This window comes from Megalobrama amblycephala, linkage group LG10 (genome assembly GCF_018812025.1).
Source record: "Megalobrama amblycephala isolate DHTTF-2021 linkage group LG10, ASM1881202v1, whole genome shotgun sequence".
NCBI lineage: Eukaryota > Metazoa > Chordata > Actinopteri > Cypriniformes > Xenocyprididae > Megalobrama > Megalobrama amblycephala.
The window spans coordinates 13,000,623-13,018,315 of record NC_063053.1 but is presented as its reverse complement, the minus strand read 5'-3'; the positions used below and the strand labels follow the sequence as shown (position 1 = coordinate 13,018,315).

The 17,693-nt window shown below is 36.2% G+C and overlaps 2 protein-coding genes across 3 annotated transcripts in view; both read left to right on the top strand.

Moving 5' to 3' along the window:
• The window catches only part of gfra1a (gdnf family receptor alpha 1a), a 101,113-nt gene extending 96,345 nt beyond the window's left edge, over positions 1 to 4,768 (top strand). For both annotated transcript variants that reach the window (XM_048204642.1, XM_048204643.1), the window contains 2 exons: positions 1,790 to 1,834; positions 2,511 to 4,768. In XM_048204642.1, coding sequence (XP_048060599.1) covers positions 1,790 to 1,834; positions 2,511 to 2,654 — 189 coding nt within the window. In that variant the 3' untranslated portion in view covers positions 2,655 to 4,768. The remainder of the gene's footprint in view (positions 1 to 1,789; positions 1,835 to 2,510) is intronic.
• An 822-nt stretch (positions 4,769 to 5,590) lies between these two features.
• Positions 5,591 to 6,683, top strand: apcs (amyloid P component, serum). The gene is made up of 2 exons (XM_048204634.1): positions 5,591 to 5,745; positions 5,958 to 6,683. The coding sequence occupies exons 1-2, from the start codon at positions 5,688 to 5,690 to the stop codon at positions 6,617 to 6,619; spliced, it is 720 nt and encodes a 239-aa protein (XP_048060591.1). The 5' UTR covers positions 5,591 to 5,687; the 3' UTR covers positions 6,620 to 6,683.
• Positions 6,684 to 17,693: the final 11,010 nt, after the last annotated feature.

The following is a 17,693-nucleotide window of genomic DNA, read 5'->3' as shown; positions in this document are numbered from 1 at the left end:
TGATTAAAATGTATACATTGAATGCAACGCAAGTCGCTTTTAAAAGTGTCCGCCAAATCCATAGATGCTGAGATACAGCCTTTGTGACAATTAGCCATGCTGCACGTACAAATACAATTTACAGCGACTCAGAGCTGGCCATATACGACATTTGTCTTTTAATTAGAGACAAGGCAAATATATAATCACAGACATTAAGACGAACACACACTCACACCCATACACTCCAACAGAGAGCAGCACAGCAGCGGGAGAAAGTGGTTTTGAGAGTGAAGTTAATGAGTTTACATGTTTCTGTATTAGCCTCGCTGCTAAACGTAGTCCTCTGAGGGGGAGCAGCTGTCAATGTGAAAATGAGGAGAAGAACAGAGACAGGGAGTGCAGACTCATGGGATATGTCTGTCAGTCTTTCTTCGTCGGTTTCAAATGATCGCAGCACACGCAGCTGACCTCCAGGAAAACTAGCGAGACGACTCCAGCATGCAAATGCCATGTTAACGCAGCCTTTGTTGCATATCAAACGTCTTATCTCTCACTCTCGTTAAGAAATTGGATGTTTACAGCCAGCTGTACTGCTAGCGCCCCCCCCCTTTAGTTATATGGTAGAAAGGGTTTTTGTCTTTGCATGTTTTTGTGTGGGTAAAATGACAGAGCCAGATGTGCATTACCACTCTCAAAACAAAGAGACATATGGTAATATCTCACCTTGTGTAAAAGTGTTTCAAAATGCAAGTATTGAGCACATTTATTTGCTAAATTACCGAATGCTCTGCTTTAGTCGTACAAGACTGTTCTTGGTTCAGTGTGAACCCATGTTCTAAATATACAATTAAAGTGAGAAACTCTCTGCTTAGTATGCTGTCAAGTGATTCAGTGAGATTAAGGGCCAATTTCATGAGTTTTGCTCTCTTTTTCCTTTTCTTCTTCCATTTTTGGTCCATTAGAGTGACATATCTTGCACTTCGGGAGTGTTTTTGCTTCGATGTAATTAAAACAGCACTTGATATGTACAGAGAACAATTATCCAACTTTTTTGTGCCTGAGAATTATACTTGTTTTTTGTTGGTTTGGTTTATTTCTTCAATTTTGAAAATGTTTAAAGGGTGCTAGAACCACTCTAGGAGAAATTAATCATTGATATTAAACCTCAAACCCTCTTTCTACTGGTCCGTAGATGCGGTTGTTTATAATGTTTCATGCAGGCTGAGGCATTGCTTTATCATGCTGGGCTCTGGCTTAGATTCAAGTCGGCTGCTTTCAGGAGGATACCAAACCGCTAACACACAGGAATCCATTCATTATACTGTCACCAGTTCTCCTGTATCACCACCACTTCTCACTTCCTTAGACACACATACCTGTACACAAGTACACACACATAAGGAAGTGAAATTCATGCTTAATTGTATTCTACTGGAAGGGTTACATTTGTAATGCTAAAATTTGATCATTGTTTGTGAGAAATATAAGGTGGACTCAAATGAGAATCTAGCAGTAACCTACCTGCTATGATTAGTATTTATTTCAACTTACTTCTCTATGGTTGTCTATCTGAGGACAGAATTACAATAGCATTATAAAGCACACTACTAATACAGTGCAATTAACGGCTATAAAATCGCAGCTATAAACACCAGTCTGAGTGTTTTGCTATCGATTATCTGCTGTGGATCATCCTGGAGCATTATTGTAATACAACATAAAATGTTGTTTGGCAAGGATTTTCTTGGTCCAGGATATTTAATTTCGATCGGATTGATTTAATAGAGCTTTATTTTTTCCTTTCTAGGCTCAGAAGCTCAAGACAAACAACACAATAGATGTGTTATGTTTGGTAAGTATAGTTCTTTTCATGCTACAATGACATATCTCAAACCAGACATATCTCCGAAATATGTCAAGTGCTATTGAAAGAATGAATCATAATGAAACAAAATAACAAAGATAAAGCACTAATTATCTCATGTCACATTAGCCCAGTTCGGCTGAACTTTGACACAGCACTAGAGGGCCCTTCCCGCCCGGCATGCGCATGATCTTTGCGGTGGGCGATGGCAAAATGTGAACGTTGCTTATCTTCTGCCTTTTAAAGTTCACTAAATGTCATTGTACATAATAAAAGCAACATTATATGCTAGAATGACATTTAGTGTTGCAGCGGCAGGTCCAAACAGCCCTAAAATGGACCTCTTTTCAGCGAATAATTTCATTGCAGAATCAAAGAGCTTTTTTAATCTTGTAGACATCTGAACCCATGTTAGGTATAATTTTTATTTTTGAAATAATTTTATTTTTGCTGTTCTGTTGGACACTTTTATAGTGTAACAACACATTAGCAATTGTTTGCAAGGTGAAAGTCCTTTTCCTTTAAAAGCCAAGCACATATGCGTACAATTTCTGATAGAAGAGTTCAAGGTAAAATATCATAATGGAAAAATATGTGAATTTATGGCTGCTTAGAATAAATGTTTATCAGCTTTCTCACATGTTCACCGTTATGTTCCCTTAAGGACCCACAGATCAATGACCCCAGCTCCTCCAATGCCATCTCCAGGAATTCGTCCACTTGGCAGGCGTCTCTATCAGGCCTTAGCTATCTGCTGCTCCTACTGGCTACCTCCTTGTACTGCATCTTCACCGAATCGATGTTGTAGCCACTTAAGAACATAAAACATGGACAGTCACAATTTGTACAAAGTCGATTGCTGTTCCTGGTCAATCTGTTGTACTCAGTACTCTCTCTTTCTCTCTCTCTTAGTCCATCCCATCCTCTCTCTCTCTCTCACTGTTCTGTTTTTAAGAGCTTTTGTTGATGTTGTTGATGCAACGAAACGAAGTGGTCTTGGTGTACTCGAGTTTCTGTCTCTTCCCTCCTGGTTTTGCATCGGAAGATGAAACGTGAAAGAAATGCAAGAGCGCCTCGGAATCATTGCAGCATTCCCATGTGATGTTGTGCCGTCTACACAACCGCTGGTGTTTTGAGGGCCAGAAATCATAAGGACTCCTGTCACAGCAGTAGAGATTAATCTTATCTGTGCGTATGTGTACTTAAAGACGCAGTGTGCTCCATCCATTGCTCACTGGTACACGCAAAAACAGCAAAAGACACTATAGAGATGTGGTCACTGTTTGTTTACACAAATTGTTTTCTGTCTGTCTTTTATTTTGATTGACGTTTTGGTGAAAATTAGATTCTCACAAATTGTGCTTCTCCTCTGTAGTTTTTCTATAGCATCATTGATTGGCCTGTTTGTAGGTCAAACATATCAAAAAAACATTTGCAAAACACCTAGTCATAGAAAGTGAAAGGAGGGGAGTTTACTGATCAAGAGTTTCCAGCCCAAGCTTAACTGAATGACCTAAAGGAAGTAGCTCGTCTTATAATACACGAAGGAGCCTATTTGTCCGTTTGTCATGGTGTGTTTGTGTGTGTGTGGCTGCATGTGTGAATGTGTAAGGCTTTTTGTATGTCTGTTTGTTTGAACATGAGGTCACAGGTTGACTGGATGGATATGTCAATAGAACTGGGGTTTCATAACTCCAGTGCCACAGTTTCCAGATAAAGCATGGACTGAGGCCAGAAAGCCATTGGTTTTTGTGTAATCAGACGATATGTAAAGGTTCTATGTTACAATTGCATATACGAGTATCTGTAACTTGCACATCACCACTCACCAGGCTAAACTAACCGGCATCCGCTTATCTATCGAGTGTATGCTGCCTTTCTGATGTTGCTTTGACAGGGATTTTCATACTTCGGCCCAGATGAAACATGCAAACTAGTCATGTATGTATTATATACTGTAGCCAGTTTTTTGTACTGTATGTCTATACAAAAGTTACTGAAAGAGTCAGTATCGGTGATCCTGCATCACAATTACTTAAAATCCGTGAGAATTCTATATGTCAGTATGAGGCATGTGCAGTTTAACCACCTCAGCGGTACACGTTAAAAGAGTCTATGACATGCTGCTTTGGTTCATGTGGCATTTTGAACAAAAAAAAAAAATAATAATAATGTATTGTTGTACTTCATGTTATTTACAGAACATTTTAAGTGCTACATAAAATAAAAAATAAAAAACACAAACATATATATATATACTTCAACATGAACTATGTTTATAGAGCCTGCTATATTTGAATTGGGATCTGGTTGTACAATGTATTATCATATTGGATGAGGATTTATTGCTTTTCTCAGTAACTATATACACTATATATTTTTGTTTAGAGATAACAGTACAAATTAAAGACTTACATCTGTTATTATTGCTGTCCTGTAGTATCCCAAATGAAGGAAATGTACAACAGCCATATGCTATTGTTTTATGGTAAGCCAAAATGAAAGGGGAAAAAAAACTCTTATTTTTGTATCTTTTTGCATTATGGGTTTATTTATTGTAATGTTGTCTTTTCTGCTGGTAAGCAGTACAGGAACTTTAAAAGTATGAACATTAAAAAACCAAGCATGAGAGATAGAAATGCAATAAAAGCTATCGGACGCAGTGTATAATGGATTGTACACAGGCTTTCTGCAGTGGTCGGGTGTTTTTGGATTCGAATGCAGTTGCTGTGTGCTTCAGACGGGAACAGGAAAATAAGAATGCCACATTGTAAAATCTATATTTCTCTATATTCACATGTTATTGCTCCAGAGCATTTAAAATGCAAACACAAGACTCCTCCACAATCTGTCACATTTCTTCTTAGCTTGTGTAAATGTAAAAAGTATTCTATGAAAACGATTAAAAATGTTGACACACTCGCCTTTGTTATTGTCTCTTCTTGTGACAAGGATTTCATTTTGTTTTTGTTTTTTACATGCAGGGTGTATAAGATGCAATAATTTTGTTCACAAAAGGAGACAGCAATAGGTCAGTGATCATGGCTCCTTTGAGGGCTGCACAATTAACTTTATTTTTACATTTGCATAATTTCCAAAAATAAATTGCATAGTTTTTTTTTTTTTGTTTTTTTTTTTTTTTTTAAATAACATAAAACTTTCATGGGTTTTCTACTACATATTTCAGTAACAGACATCATTTATGTTATATTAAGCCATACAAGTCTTAACACCAGGAGTTCCCTTTAAAAGAAAATATCTCCCTTTACGTTGAACTTTGAACGTTGTAACTTTGCAGATGTTATGTTCTAACAGCAACATTACACACTAACTAAAATCAACCAACCCTTTAAAACAAATATTCATATTGTAACTTTACTACTGTATTGTGGAATAAAATTATTATAATAATGATCAAGTATTATTTTTTCCCATTCATTTTTATAATTAGAAATAAAAATGAATTATTATTATTCAAACTGAGTTACTGATAAACACCAGTGTGAATGTGAAGACTATCATAACTAAAGAGGTAACAAAACATAAAGTCCCTCAAAAAAAAAAAGTCAATGCAAAGACAATTGATTTTTTAAATTTTTTTATCTCTGTTTGATTTGATCACTGAAAGAGGTCTAAGTCTGTATACTCTTAAAGAGCAACTATTCCATTGGCTGCAGAGTGTGCAGCCCAAATCGTGCAGCCCCTCTCCTTATCTGCACTTGTGACTGAACTGCCGAATCAGCACTAACATGCTGTGTCCTCACTGCAGTAGTGTAGTATAAAAAGAGCAGAGTGAGGAACTCAGGAACCTCTCTCGTGCTTGACTCGAACCAAGAGGACCATGAAGAGGCTCGCTCTATACGTTTACTTTGTTGTCTGTTGTGGTCTGGCGTTGTCCCGTAAGTACTAGCAATGCAATACTAACAATATAATTTTTAAAATACCTCTGGGGAAACAGAATTCATTTAGACTGCTATTATCGTTTCATCTTTTTTTGCCTTTGCGTTTGTTCTTAAATCAATATAATACTACTGTATGGGTCAACCGGTGTGGGTTCACATTATTTTAAAGAGTTTTTAATGCCTTAAACATCTTCTTATATGAACAACAGAGACAAAAACAGACAGAAAATGTTTGAGGGAGAAGGTCATCACATTCCCAGAGCTGACCACCAGCAGCTGGGTGAAGCTCCACCCGAACGAATCCATGGATCTGTCTGCAGCCACCGTGTGTTTGCGATTCTACACTGACCAATTGTCAACCAGCTCATGTCTGTTTTCTCTGGCCACACCGTCCCACCCTCAAGACTTTTCTTTAACAGCTGAAAGCAAACAATACCAGATGTATATTCATAGCACCCCTGTTGTGTTCAAAGGGTTGTCACTCAAAATAAATCAGTGGAACTCGGTGTGTGCGACCTGGGATGCCACCAGTGGTCTTGCACAGATGTTTGCGAATGAAGCAGCCAGCATTAGGAAGATGGTGGTCCCTAAGGTATCTTTTAAAGGAGCGCCCGTCATAACACTCGGCCAGTATCAGACCAAATATGATGGAGGGTTCCAAGAATCCAACATCTTCACAGGTTTTATATCAGATGTGCATGTGCACAAAGAAGTCCTTACCACTCGCCAGATTAAGACCTACATAGAAGCAAAGATCAAATACAAACTTGGTGATTACATTAACTGGCACAATCTGAAATACACCATTGCTGGGTCTGCACAAGTGGAAGAAAAGAAGCAAGTAACCTACGCCAAAGAAGAGCCGATATAGTGCACTGCTGTGCTGCAATGTCATTGTAATGTCATGAGAAATGAATAAACTTCTGAACAGTGAACTCAAGTCTGTGTTGGCTTTTCAATATTGACCAAATAAGAGCAACCTAATGGACTTGAAATTATAGTTTCAGATTTTGGTGGTTTAATGATCAGCTTGAGTAAAGTTGGCCTTGAGTTTGTATGTATTCCCGCCCACTCACTCTAAACACATAATAGAGAAAATTGTGAAATGACCAACGCAAGTTAATTTTATCAATAGCAACATTCTGAATGTGAGTTTTAATTTTCTGTACTCTCAAAAAATAATAACTGTTGAACTTAACTTGCCTAATTTGTTAACCCTTAAATGCATACCTCAGGTCTTTAGTGACTACCCTCCTCCTCGTTCATTTTTTAAAGTTAGACATCAACCTTCTTGGTATTCCTCAATCAATTCATTATAAAGAATATAACAAGAAAAAAAATCATAAAATTAGTAAAGAATGCCTATTTTTGTATTCATTTTTTGGTAAAAATTGTATATTCGGGTCACTAACGACCCGAGGTGTGTATGAGTGTACATATATTTTTTTCTGCACAACAATAATTAAATCTTAGAACACAGAATAAGTGCAATCCACCTTTATTCCACAAGGTGGCAATGTCTGATACACAATGCTGAAGTGACGACTCATTCAGACAGAAAACGAAAGAATAAGAAAAACATGAAATGGCTCAGCGATTTACTGCAGAGCAAGTACTGAACGCAATCAAATATGACTGTCACTGTCACTGGATAGATGAAGCTGGTGAAGCTGTTAGCGATCGAAATATTGATTTTGACGATGTTGAAAATTATAGTTTTGAGAATACATTTGAGATCACGAATGGGCTCATATTCGTGACCTCAAACATAAAAGTAGCCATTTTTTGCTGAATTTACTGGGAAATGAGCTCTGACGAGGACAGTGGTGATGGCATAAAACATCTGCTCAAACGGAGCCCTTTCAAGCTCCAAAAGGTAACAAAATATGATTTATTTTATTCTTCTGTAATTGTTACTCTAATATCAGAGGAGTTTTATATTATCGCGACAGGTAGAGATCCTTCCGTGTTAGATATAGATCCGGGTCGATAAAGACCCGAATATGTAAGAATGATTGGCGAAACAGTCATGCATTTAAGGGTTAACCTGCATTTTTATTTTCTTTCTTTTACTTGCACTGTACGGTAAAACCTAAAATAGCAAAACAAACAACTACAGGTGCAAACCTCTGAACAGAACATTTGTTGCATATAACCCCCTTCTTCAGCTAAAGTTTGCATCGCTGTTCGTTTGCTTTAAGTACCAATATTACAATGGTGTTAGATGCTGCACTGTCATCTCTCGACGTGGATCAGCATGACGTCTCTTAGTTTTATGTAAATTACACTGATTTAGAAAACGGTCAACACAATGAAATTTCATACAACTTCATATCCTGAAATTTAGCAATCATACATTACTGTGCTCTTAATTAAAGGCTATATAAACTGACTTTCTAGAATGTATTTGACATATATTTTCAAACATAAAAGACATTATGAAATGGGAAATGTTATGTGGAACATGATGATGTAAAGCACTCCATGTTACTGTTAAGAACAGTGTTAATTTCGTCAACGACATTTTTTCACGGACGAAAACGAGACGATGACTAAATAAAAATGCATTTTGAATGACTAAAACTATGACTAAAATCTACTCTAATTTTCGTCAACGAATAAAAACGAGACGAAAATAATAGAGAGGTACGATTTGGGATGATATCCAGTCAGGACTGCTGTCCTGTGTGGAAGATGCGCACATTTGAAGTGTAACGTGCTGATCTAACAGCGGGAAACGCGGCGCTGTTGTGCGCTCTACAGGCTCGCCCAGCAGCACTTCAGACTGCTTCGCAGTTATTGAATAGCGCATATTTATGCCAAGCGATTGCTTATAAGCTAATGTTGATGAAATATGACAATGTTTACTACACAATGTTTATATGGTAGTATGTTTTAGACGCTTGTAAGAAATGCATATTTTATCTCCCTCATCTGAACTTAAATGAGTAGCCTGCTACAGTGCAGACTGCAGACATTTCAGAATAAGAGTCGCAGTGTATTTCAGTATGGTTTATAATTATTATTTTTTTCCTGGTCATTATTGTTATTTTGTTTAAACAATAAACTGTATTTAATTTAATTTCTATTTAATTCATAGTAAGCTACTGTATCTTCTAGGAAAGACTAAGAACATTATTTGACACATTATTCAATATTTTTTACAAGTATAAGGGTTATTATAGTTAACTAAACCTAAAACCAAAAAAAAAAAATAATATCTTCATTACTTGAAATAAACATTAACTGAAATAAAAGATAAATATATAAAAATGTAAACTTATTTTATTTCATAGTTTCTAAGCTTTAGCTTAACCTGAGGTATTAAAATAAACAGAATTAAAAACTTATAGACATTTAAAAGCAAAAACTAAAAGACATAAACACAAAAAAATACTAAAACTTTTAACTAAAATTACAATGAAAGCAGAAAAACTACAAATTAAATCTAATAAAAAATTTTAAACGAAAACTATAATAGTACCTCAATGATAAGTGTGTCAATCCCTGAAAAGTACTGAATTTTGCTCTTTCGCGTGTTTTTGCGCTTGAACGGTCAAGCAAAGTACAGTTGGGTGAACATAAACAGTTTGGGGAATATCAGATGTGCCTATATCAGTGTATTGGATCTGTGTAAGGATTTCTATTGGAAATGCTTAAATGAATTACAATTTAACTAAAATCTTATATTTAGTCGACTAAAACTAGACTAAAACTAAAACAATTTCCAATGACTAAAATATGACTAAAACTAAATGGCATTTTAGTGAAAAGACTATGACTAAAACTAAATCAGAATTTGCTGTCAAAATTAACACTGGTTAAAGGTGCCCTCGAATGAAAAATTGAATTTATCTTGGCATAGTTAAATAACAAGAGTTCAGTACATGGAAATGACAAACAGTGAGTCTCAAACGCCATTGTTTCCTCCTTCTAATATAAATCTCATTTGTTTAAAAGACCTCCGAAGAACAGGCGAATCTCAACATAACACCGACTGTTACGTAACAGCCCATGTTTCCAACATTATGAAAGGCATTAGACAAGGATAGCCAGTATTAACGTCTGGATGTGCACAGCTGAATCATCAGACTAGGTAAGCAAGCAAGAACAATAGCGAAAAATGGCAGATGGAGCAATAATAACTGACATGATCCATGATAACATGATAGTTTTAGTGATATTTGTAAATTGTCTTTCTAAATGTTTCATTAGCATGTTGCTAATGTACTGTTAAATGTGGTTAAAGTTACAATCGTTTATTACTGTATTCACGGAGACAAGACTGTCGTTATTTTCATTTTTAAACACTTGCAGTCTGTATAATTCATAAACACAACTTCATTCTTTATAAATCTCTCCAACAGTGTAGCATTAGCTGTTAGCCACAGAGCATAGCCTCAAACTCATTCAGAATCAAATGTAAACAATATAACAGTATACAATACTCACATAATCCGACGCATGCATGCCGCATGCATGACGAACACTTTGTAAAGATCCATTTGAGGGTTATATTAGCTGTGTAAACTTTGTTTAGGCACTGTTTAAGGCAAGCGCGAGCTCCGTGGGCGGAGAGCACGAGATTTAAAGGGGCCGCACAGCATAAATCGGCTCATATTTAATGATGCCCCAAAATAGGCAGTTAAAAAAATTAATTAAAATAAATCTATGGGGTATTTTGAGCTGAAGCTTCACAGACACATTCAGGGGACACCTTAGACTTATATTACATCTTGTAAAAAAACGTTCGATGGCACCTTTAAGAAGTATATAGTCAATATTACTTCACATTACAATGTCCAAATTTGTCATTTGTAATACAGTTGTAAAATTACCCTCCCAGTTAATCATTTTGGTTATAGATATAAATGAATACCTTCCTTGAAATCCCTTCTCCAAGACGTTTCAACTTCATTTTTGAGGAATTTCATCAGATTTCTCTGCTGGTATTTAGACTGATGATATGACAATGAAGCTCTTGATATATCCAACTAATGAATGAATGCGGCTCCTCACAGACATGCATGAATTAGATCATATTTACAAAGACTTTTCGTGTGACTGTTTTTTGGGCTGTAATATGTATGGAATATTACTATTACATTAGCATGGAGAGAGCTGGCAGTATTGCACATATTGGCTCATGCCATGTGGTGTCAGAGGCCAGGCTCAGGAGCCTCAGGCATTTGGGTTCTAACACACAACAGCAGGGGAGAACAGCTATCTTTAACGTGGCAGCCCCTAACACCGCATCCATAACCGTCCAATAATGAAGACCCACCTCATGCAAGTCTGATCAGTGTCTTGAGGCAAAGTTTGAGTCTGGAAATGCGAGGGACAATATGTATGCAGAAGACTGCTGCGTTACTTTGATATGCAGTGTGTTGTTTATTTAGAGTGGTCTGATATGGTTGAGTGTGTATTTGAGGGTGCAGGTCTCAGCACTCAACCAGAAGAGTTTTGGACTATTTTGCTGAAGATCCTTAAAGGAATAAAGGGAAACTTTTGGTATGTAAACACTGACTTTAAAGGGTCTGCAAAGATGCAAGCTATCAGAACTTAAAAACTGATCTAAACACGTCCCCTCTTTTCTACTGCTTTCTACCATGGTATTTTACCTGTAAATCAGTAGCTGGACACCTGTTTTCAACCGCTTTGAACTGCTCTGCTTCCTCCAGCAATGCAAAGCTTTAGAAATGTTCACACTCGTCTTCTTTGGCCTCTTAATTTCCCTCTGTCTTCCTATTCCATTTAGCACACATTTTGCATGCTCCAAACTGCTCCAAGTTTTTTTCATTAATTTTCTCCATGGAGGGATTTTTTTTTTTTTTTTTTAACGATAACTTATAAACCTTTAAAAGCAGACCTACTGTGAGCTACGAGGTTGTATAAGCTTTTGCTAAAACCTACATTATTCTTTAAATAATTGCATTAAACAGCAGAATTCCTGGTGAAAAAAAAAAATACATTACCCATGATTCTGCAGAGAACTTTCCACCAATCAGAGAACTGTGCCAAGCAAATTGCGGCAAAAGAACACTTTAGAATCCGCCAATCTCCAATGAAGCACTGTAAATGATGCACTGAACCTACTTAAATATTTGTGTTTATTTTGCAACTATCATAAATAGTTTCTATATAAAATCAGCATCTTTAAATTGCTTTTAATTCCATTATGTCATCTGCAGTGCTTCATGGGATTGTAGTTCTTTCCCTCATTAAAGCCATTAAGTATACAGTCTTGTACCTTTGTCTTATTGTCCAATTTTCAAGCACTTTTTTGCTTCAAATCAAAGTTTGTAGAGCTGTGATTCACCTCGGTGGTTGGTTTGGGTCTTTCGAATTCTTTAATGAAGACTTTTTAAAAATCCATATGGGAAAAATTGAAAAAGTGGACAGGCACTGTTGCACTCTGTCAACCCCCAGGGGTCTGAGTGATTCTGGGGCACTTGAGATGTTTTGACATGCCCTGACATTTGTGCTTATTTCAGCTACTTATATTATTGGCCAACATGTAATTTTGCTGTATTCAGCACAGACTCTGCTACAATAATATGTGAGCAAAATAGATGTACATGTTTGCATTTTTTATGTGTAGTTAGTAAGGTTTTTTTTGTTTTGTTTTTTTGTCCTTGCAATAAAGCCATAAAACACATACTGAATAGTTGTTCACAAGATTTTTGAGTTATCAAGCTTGTAGGCTAGAATTTTTACCACACGATTATTAATGAAAAAACTAATTCTGAACACTTCAACACAAACAACAATATAATGATTTAAATTTTGCAAGTCAGTTTTTGTGTCACCACTGCTGTATGCGTGGGAGTGTTGATGGCCATAATTATTTATGTGATTCACACCAGGGGAGACAAAAGACACTCCCCCAGTGGCTAATGACCCATCAAAGTGGAATGCTGTGAAGCAGCCTGAACAAAGAAGGAGTATGTGGCAAGTATTTGCTGAGTTTCAGTACATTTTTAAACACATTTCAGAATTGAAAGTAAAAGTAAAGTGAAGTGATGTGTAGCCAAGTATGGTGTCCCATTCTCGGAATTTGTGCTTTGCGTTTCACTCATCCAAGTGCACACACACACAACAGTGAGTATTACACACACACACCCGGAGCAGTGGGCAGCCATATTTGCTCTGGGAGTGCCCGGGGAGTGATTGGGGGTTAGGTGCCTTGCTCAAGGGCACCTCAGTTGTGGGTAATGAGAGTGGAAGAGAGCGCTGTTCATTCCTCCCCACCTACATTTCCTGACTTAAACCCGCGATCTTTGGGTTACAAGTCCGTCACTCTAACCCACAGGCCCCCAAAGAAGAAAGTGAGTTTGTGAACTTCAGTGACTCCCACCAAGTGTGTGTGACTGCAGCAGTGAGTGTTAGCCTACTTATGGCTTTCATTTTCCCAAAACCGGACTGCCAGCTGTGAATGAGAAAAATGATCGACAGGCAGAAAGAACCTTAAATGCATTCTGATTGACTAAGCAAAGAATCCGATTCCGGTTCATTGACACTGTTTATTTTACTGCGTAACATACACCAGGGCTGTCACAGAGATTGCGTGGTATCTCAGGACATTTATTTCAGCGATACATTTCTGGGATTAGGATCATTTTCTGCATGCCATTCCATAAAGAAATCGCTTATAGCACCTTTATATCCACCCCTGCAGCTGCGTGTCCTGTCTTTGCCTAGTCTGAATGACAAGACTAACATTATCACCACCTGCTATGTTCAAATGAAAAAGCCATTCAATGCAACTGAAATTTGTGCAACAGATTTTACTCACTGATACACATCTGGAAGTGAGTTGACTGCAAAGTATTATTTTGAAAACCTTTTTTCTTGCTCCATCAGTTGTGGGCAGTATATACACACAGGCATAAAGACTAATTAACTGAATTCCAGAACGGCTATGCTATTCCGACTTCATTTGCAATAAGGATGCGTGATAATCATCCTAAGTAGCTTTCTCATTCTTTTACTCACTCTATATAACCATCTGAACACTAAAAAACCAAACGAATCATCATGACTCACATTAGCAACCTGATGACTCTGACTGATGTGACTTCATCACTGACACAATAATCCATTTACCATAATGGCATATTGTGGTTGAGGCCTGGCGAACAGAGAGCGGTGCCTTTGTCAGCACTGATGTGGGCTGCTGTGAACGGCCGGACCAACAGGAGAGTTATTCTTCTCACAACGTGGGTACATGTGACCCTAAAACAACTGCGGGCTTTGTAGTCTAACTGCACCGTGATTGATCATTCACCATCAGATGACAACAATTACCAGATATATGTGGAACATAATGGTGTAAAGATTAAGGTCAGCCTAGACATGAGTCTCTAAATGAGAGGCGTTCTGACCACTGCAATTCAAACACAATGGGCAGAGAAGGGTTGATAATGATGAGTTCATGATGCCACGGTCATGCGAGACAAAACCAACCATGATATTTTACAAAACGGTGCAATTTGTGTCCCTTTTATACATATGTGCAAATAATGACAGTGTTAATACAGACATTTTTTGAAATATCTTTATATGTAAGTAAATAAACCAAAATTCAGTAACTTCAATGACAACAAATTACAATTAAAAGCTAGTATTTTGGCTTTATTCTGTCTATACATTTTTAGATTTTAGTGGACATTTCATATGCTTAAAGTTTTGCCCTTCAACCCTGTTAGCATCAAAATTTTATAGTAATGAACTATTCCATAAATAGTGTAATCATCATCATCTTGTGAACTCTTCACTGACAAGATCTCCTCTTTTTTATATTTAATCTGTACACTTTATATTGGTCAGTAGGGGATGATTTTACATCTCAGATGCTATAATTGTATAGAACACAAGTGATAATTGAAAAATTATTAGTACTGTAGTTTCACGAGGCCAGTAATGTCAAATTAAACTGTCAACTGTTTACAGTATCCCAATAAATATTAAAATGTATTCATATTAAAATGGCAGAGTGCAGCTTATTAACACAAACAAATTTACGAGTTTACAATTATACAGAAATATACTTTAAAAATCACCTTATGACCCAATTTCATAGAATAACCACAGCATAGGAGTCATGAAAATGCATCTTCAAACACATAATTTGAGTATGTGCATTACTACACATTTGGAATGCTAAAACATCAGTAACGTAATTAAAACAAAGCATTGTAATTTACTCTGAGTGTGCTTAATAATAACTCTCAGAGTACTTCTCTTTGTGTTTATCTTTTCATTCATTATGGTCATAGCAGGGGACTGCAGAAAGATTGCAAAACAATAGCTCACACATACTGTATATTGTTTTTTTTGTTCAAAGAAAATGCTTCTATAACCCACATAACACACAGCAGATGGCTGCAAGAGGGTCAATAAGGTCAAACTGGAAGGTTTTCTTTGATGTTTAACTTGCTGGGATTTATCCAGATTGACAAACGATCCAATAACAGCATCGGCAAATAGAACATTTAAACAGCTGTCTATAATCGTACTGCAAACTCACTGAAAAAGTTAAATCTGTCTTGTATGAATCTAAATGTCCTGTTCCGTTTAACACCTGTGGCAACAGCACTTCATTACAAACATATGTGATTTCCTCCTCCTTCTTTTTTAATGAAAAATCAATATAGCAACCAGTGCAGTATGTGTAGATGATATTTGAACAGCTTTCCAATCTCATGTGGGTTTTGTAGCTTATTTCAAATGAATAGATGGTTATAAACAGATTTAATAGACGATTAATCAGTAGACAAACTGAGCATGAAAGCAGATAACTTTAAACACAACAAAATGTATATTACCTTATTTTTTAAGAGTTTCAGGCCTTACTTTGTATCTTATTCTTGGTAAACGCTGCCAATAGTCTACAAGCCATTCAACCCACATGGTTTGTCCTGTAAGACCCAGCTAGTCAATTACTGCATCTGACAACACAGATCTTCACTTCTGATGCAGCATAAAAGTTACTTGACTCCTAGAGAGAGCAGTTTCAAAAAGAAAACTAAAGCATACAAGAGATTTATCTAAATGTTTATTTCTGCATAAACATGAATTTTCTTTGGCTGCTCTTCATTTGTTCAAACTTGATTATGTATAAGGTAAATTATTACATAACGCTGTAAGACCAGAAAAGTCATCAACATTTATACAATTTACAAAGGTTATGACTCAAGTATGCAAATGAGAATAAATAAACAAAAACAAATGCCTTTGAGACAAGAGAGACAACACAATGATATTGTTTCTGCAATGCAGTATCATCGCACCTGTGTGAACTGTGTAACAGTGCAAAAGAGCCCAATGAGTGATACATTTGTTCGACTTGAGCCGAACGGGAGTCATTTAAATACACACGTTTGAATTTAAATCAACATCACAATGAAAACCCAAAAATTGATCAGCGAGTCTCTTTGGACAGAAGAATACGAGGTACCGAAGTTAATGTTCTCCCAAAAGTTGAAATTCTGTCAACACAAAACACAATAATTTTTGTTGTTGTTTTTTTTGTAAATAGCCTACTAATGGAAGTCAGAGAATGACATCGAATGACAAGAATGACATACAGGTTTGGAACAACATGAGGGTGAGTAAATTATGACAATATTCACTAGCCCTTTAAATTTAGGCTGGTTTTGTTTAAGATATTTTCAGACAACAAAACAAAAATTATAAAGGATTCAATAAAATGAAGGATTTAAGTGCAACAAGAAATTCAACAAAATTTTATGTTTTGGGGCCTATTAATCCATTTTCATAAAAAGACATGAAATTATACAGTTTTTACATGTCTTGACTATCTGATACAACTCAAAACATTATGACAATAATACACAATTAGAGTTACAAATACAGGCAAAATATTTACATGTGGAACGATACTGAGTTAGGAAATGGACATATTTTAGTCTGACAACTCTATAAACACTGGACATAGAAACCAATGATTTTGGCCACAGAACCATAATAATATTTTAAGTCCACTTCAGTTGTGGCTTGTTACCTTGTTAACTCTCTGCTGGCACACATCTGTTGATCATAAGATGTTTCAATACAACCACTGTGTCTGATAAATGCAGCACTACTTTATGGCAACTAACTGTACAGAACTACAGTACCATTAGGTAGTCTGCAATCATATGGTGCTGAAAAACCCTGTGGAATTGATGATTAAATCACTTTCTTTGATCTAATGCACACACAACTACAATTAAGCCATTTGTAGGTTACCCATACAAAGTGTAATCGTTCTCTCTGTAGTGCTATCAAAACATTCTGTGTGTTTGAGCATGAGAATCATTTTAGGAAGATCGATTGGACAACAATTGACTTTGTTTTCTCAGAAAGACTACAATCTCAAAAAGTTGGTAAGACTTTAGAAAAAAAGTCTCTTATACTCACTAAGGCTGCATTTACTTGGTCAAAAATAAAGTAAAAATGGTAATATTGTGAAATATTATTACAATGTAAAATAATTGTTTTATATTTTAATACATTTAAAATGTAATTTATCCCTGTGATGACAAAGCTGAATTTTCAGCATCATTACTCCAGTCTTCAGTGTCACGTGATCCTTCAGACATCATTCTAATATGCCAAATCAGTGCTCAAGAAACATTCCTTATTATCAGTGTTGAAAATGGCTGTCCTTGCTTAATAGTTTAGTGCAAACTATGATACTCTTTTTTCAGGATTCTTGAATAGAAAGTTCAAAAGAACAGCATTTATTTGAAATAGCAACGTTTTGTAACATTATAAATGTATTTACTGTCATGTTTGATTAATTTAACGCATCCTTGCTGAATAAAAGTATTAATCTCATAAAACAAAGCTTACTGACCCCAAACCATGTATGTCGGCTATTATCTAGCATATACAGTAGCATACTAGCATACAGACAAGCTCAAAGCTTAAAAACATGG

Coding starts and splice junctions, on each gene's coding strand:
- apcs (XM_048204634.1), top strand. CDS start 5,688: ATGAAGAGGCTCGCTCTATACGTTTACTTTGTTGTCTGTTGTGGTCTG. Junction 5,746..5,957: donor TTGTGGTCTGGCGTTGTCCC/GTAAGTACTAGC, acceptor TATGAACAACAG/AGACAAAAACAGACAGAAAA.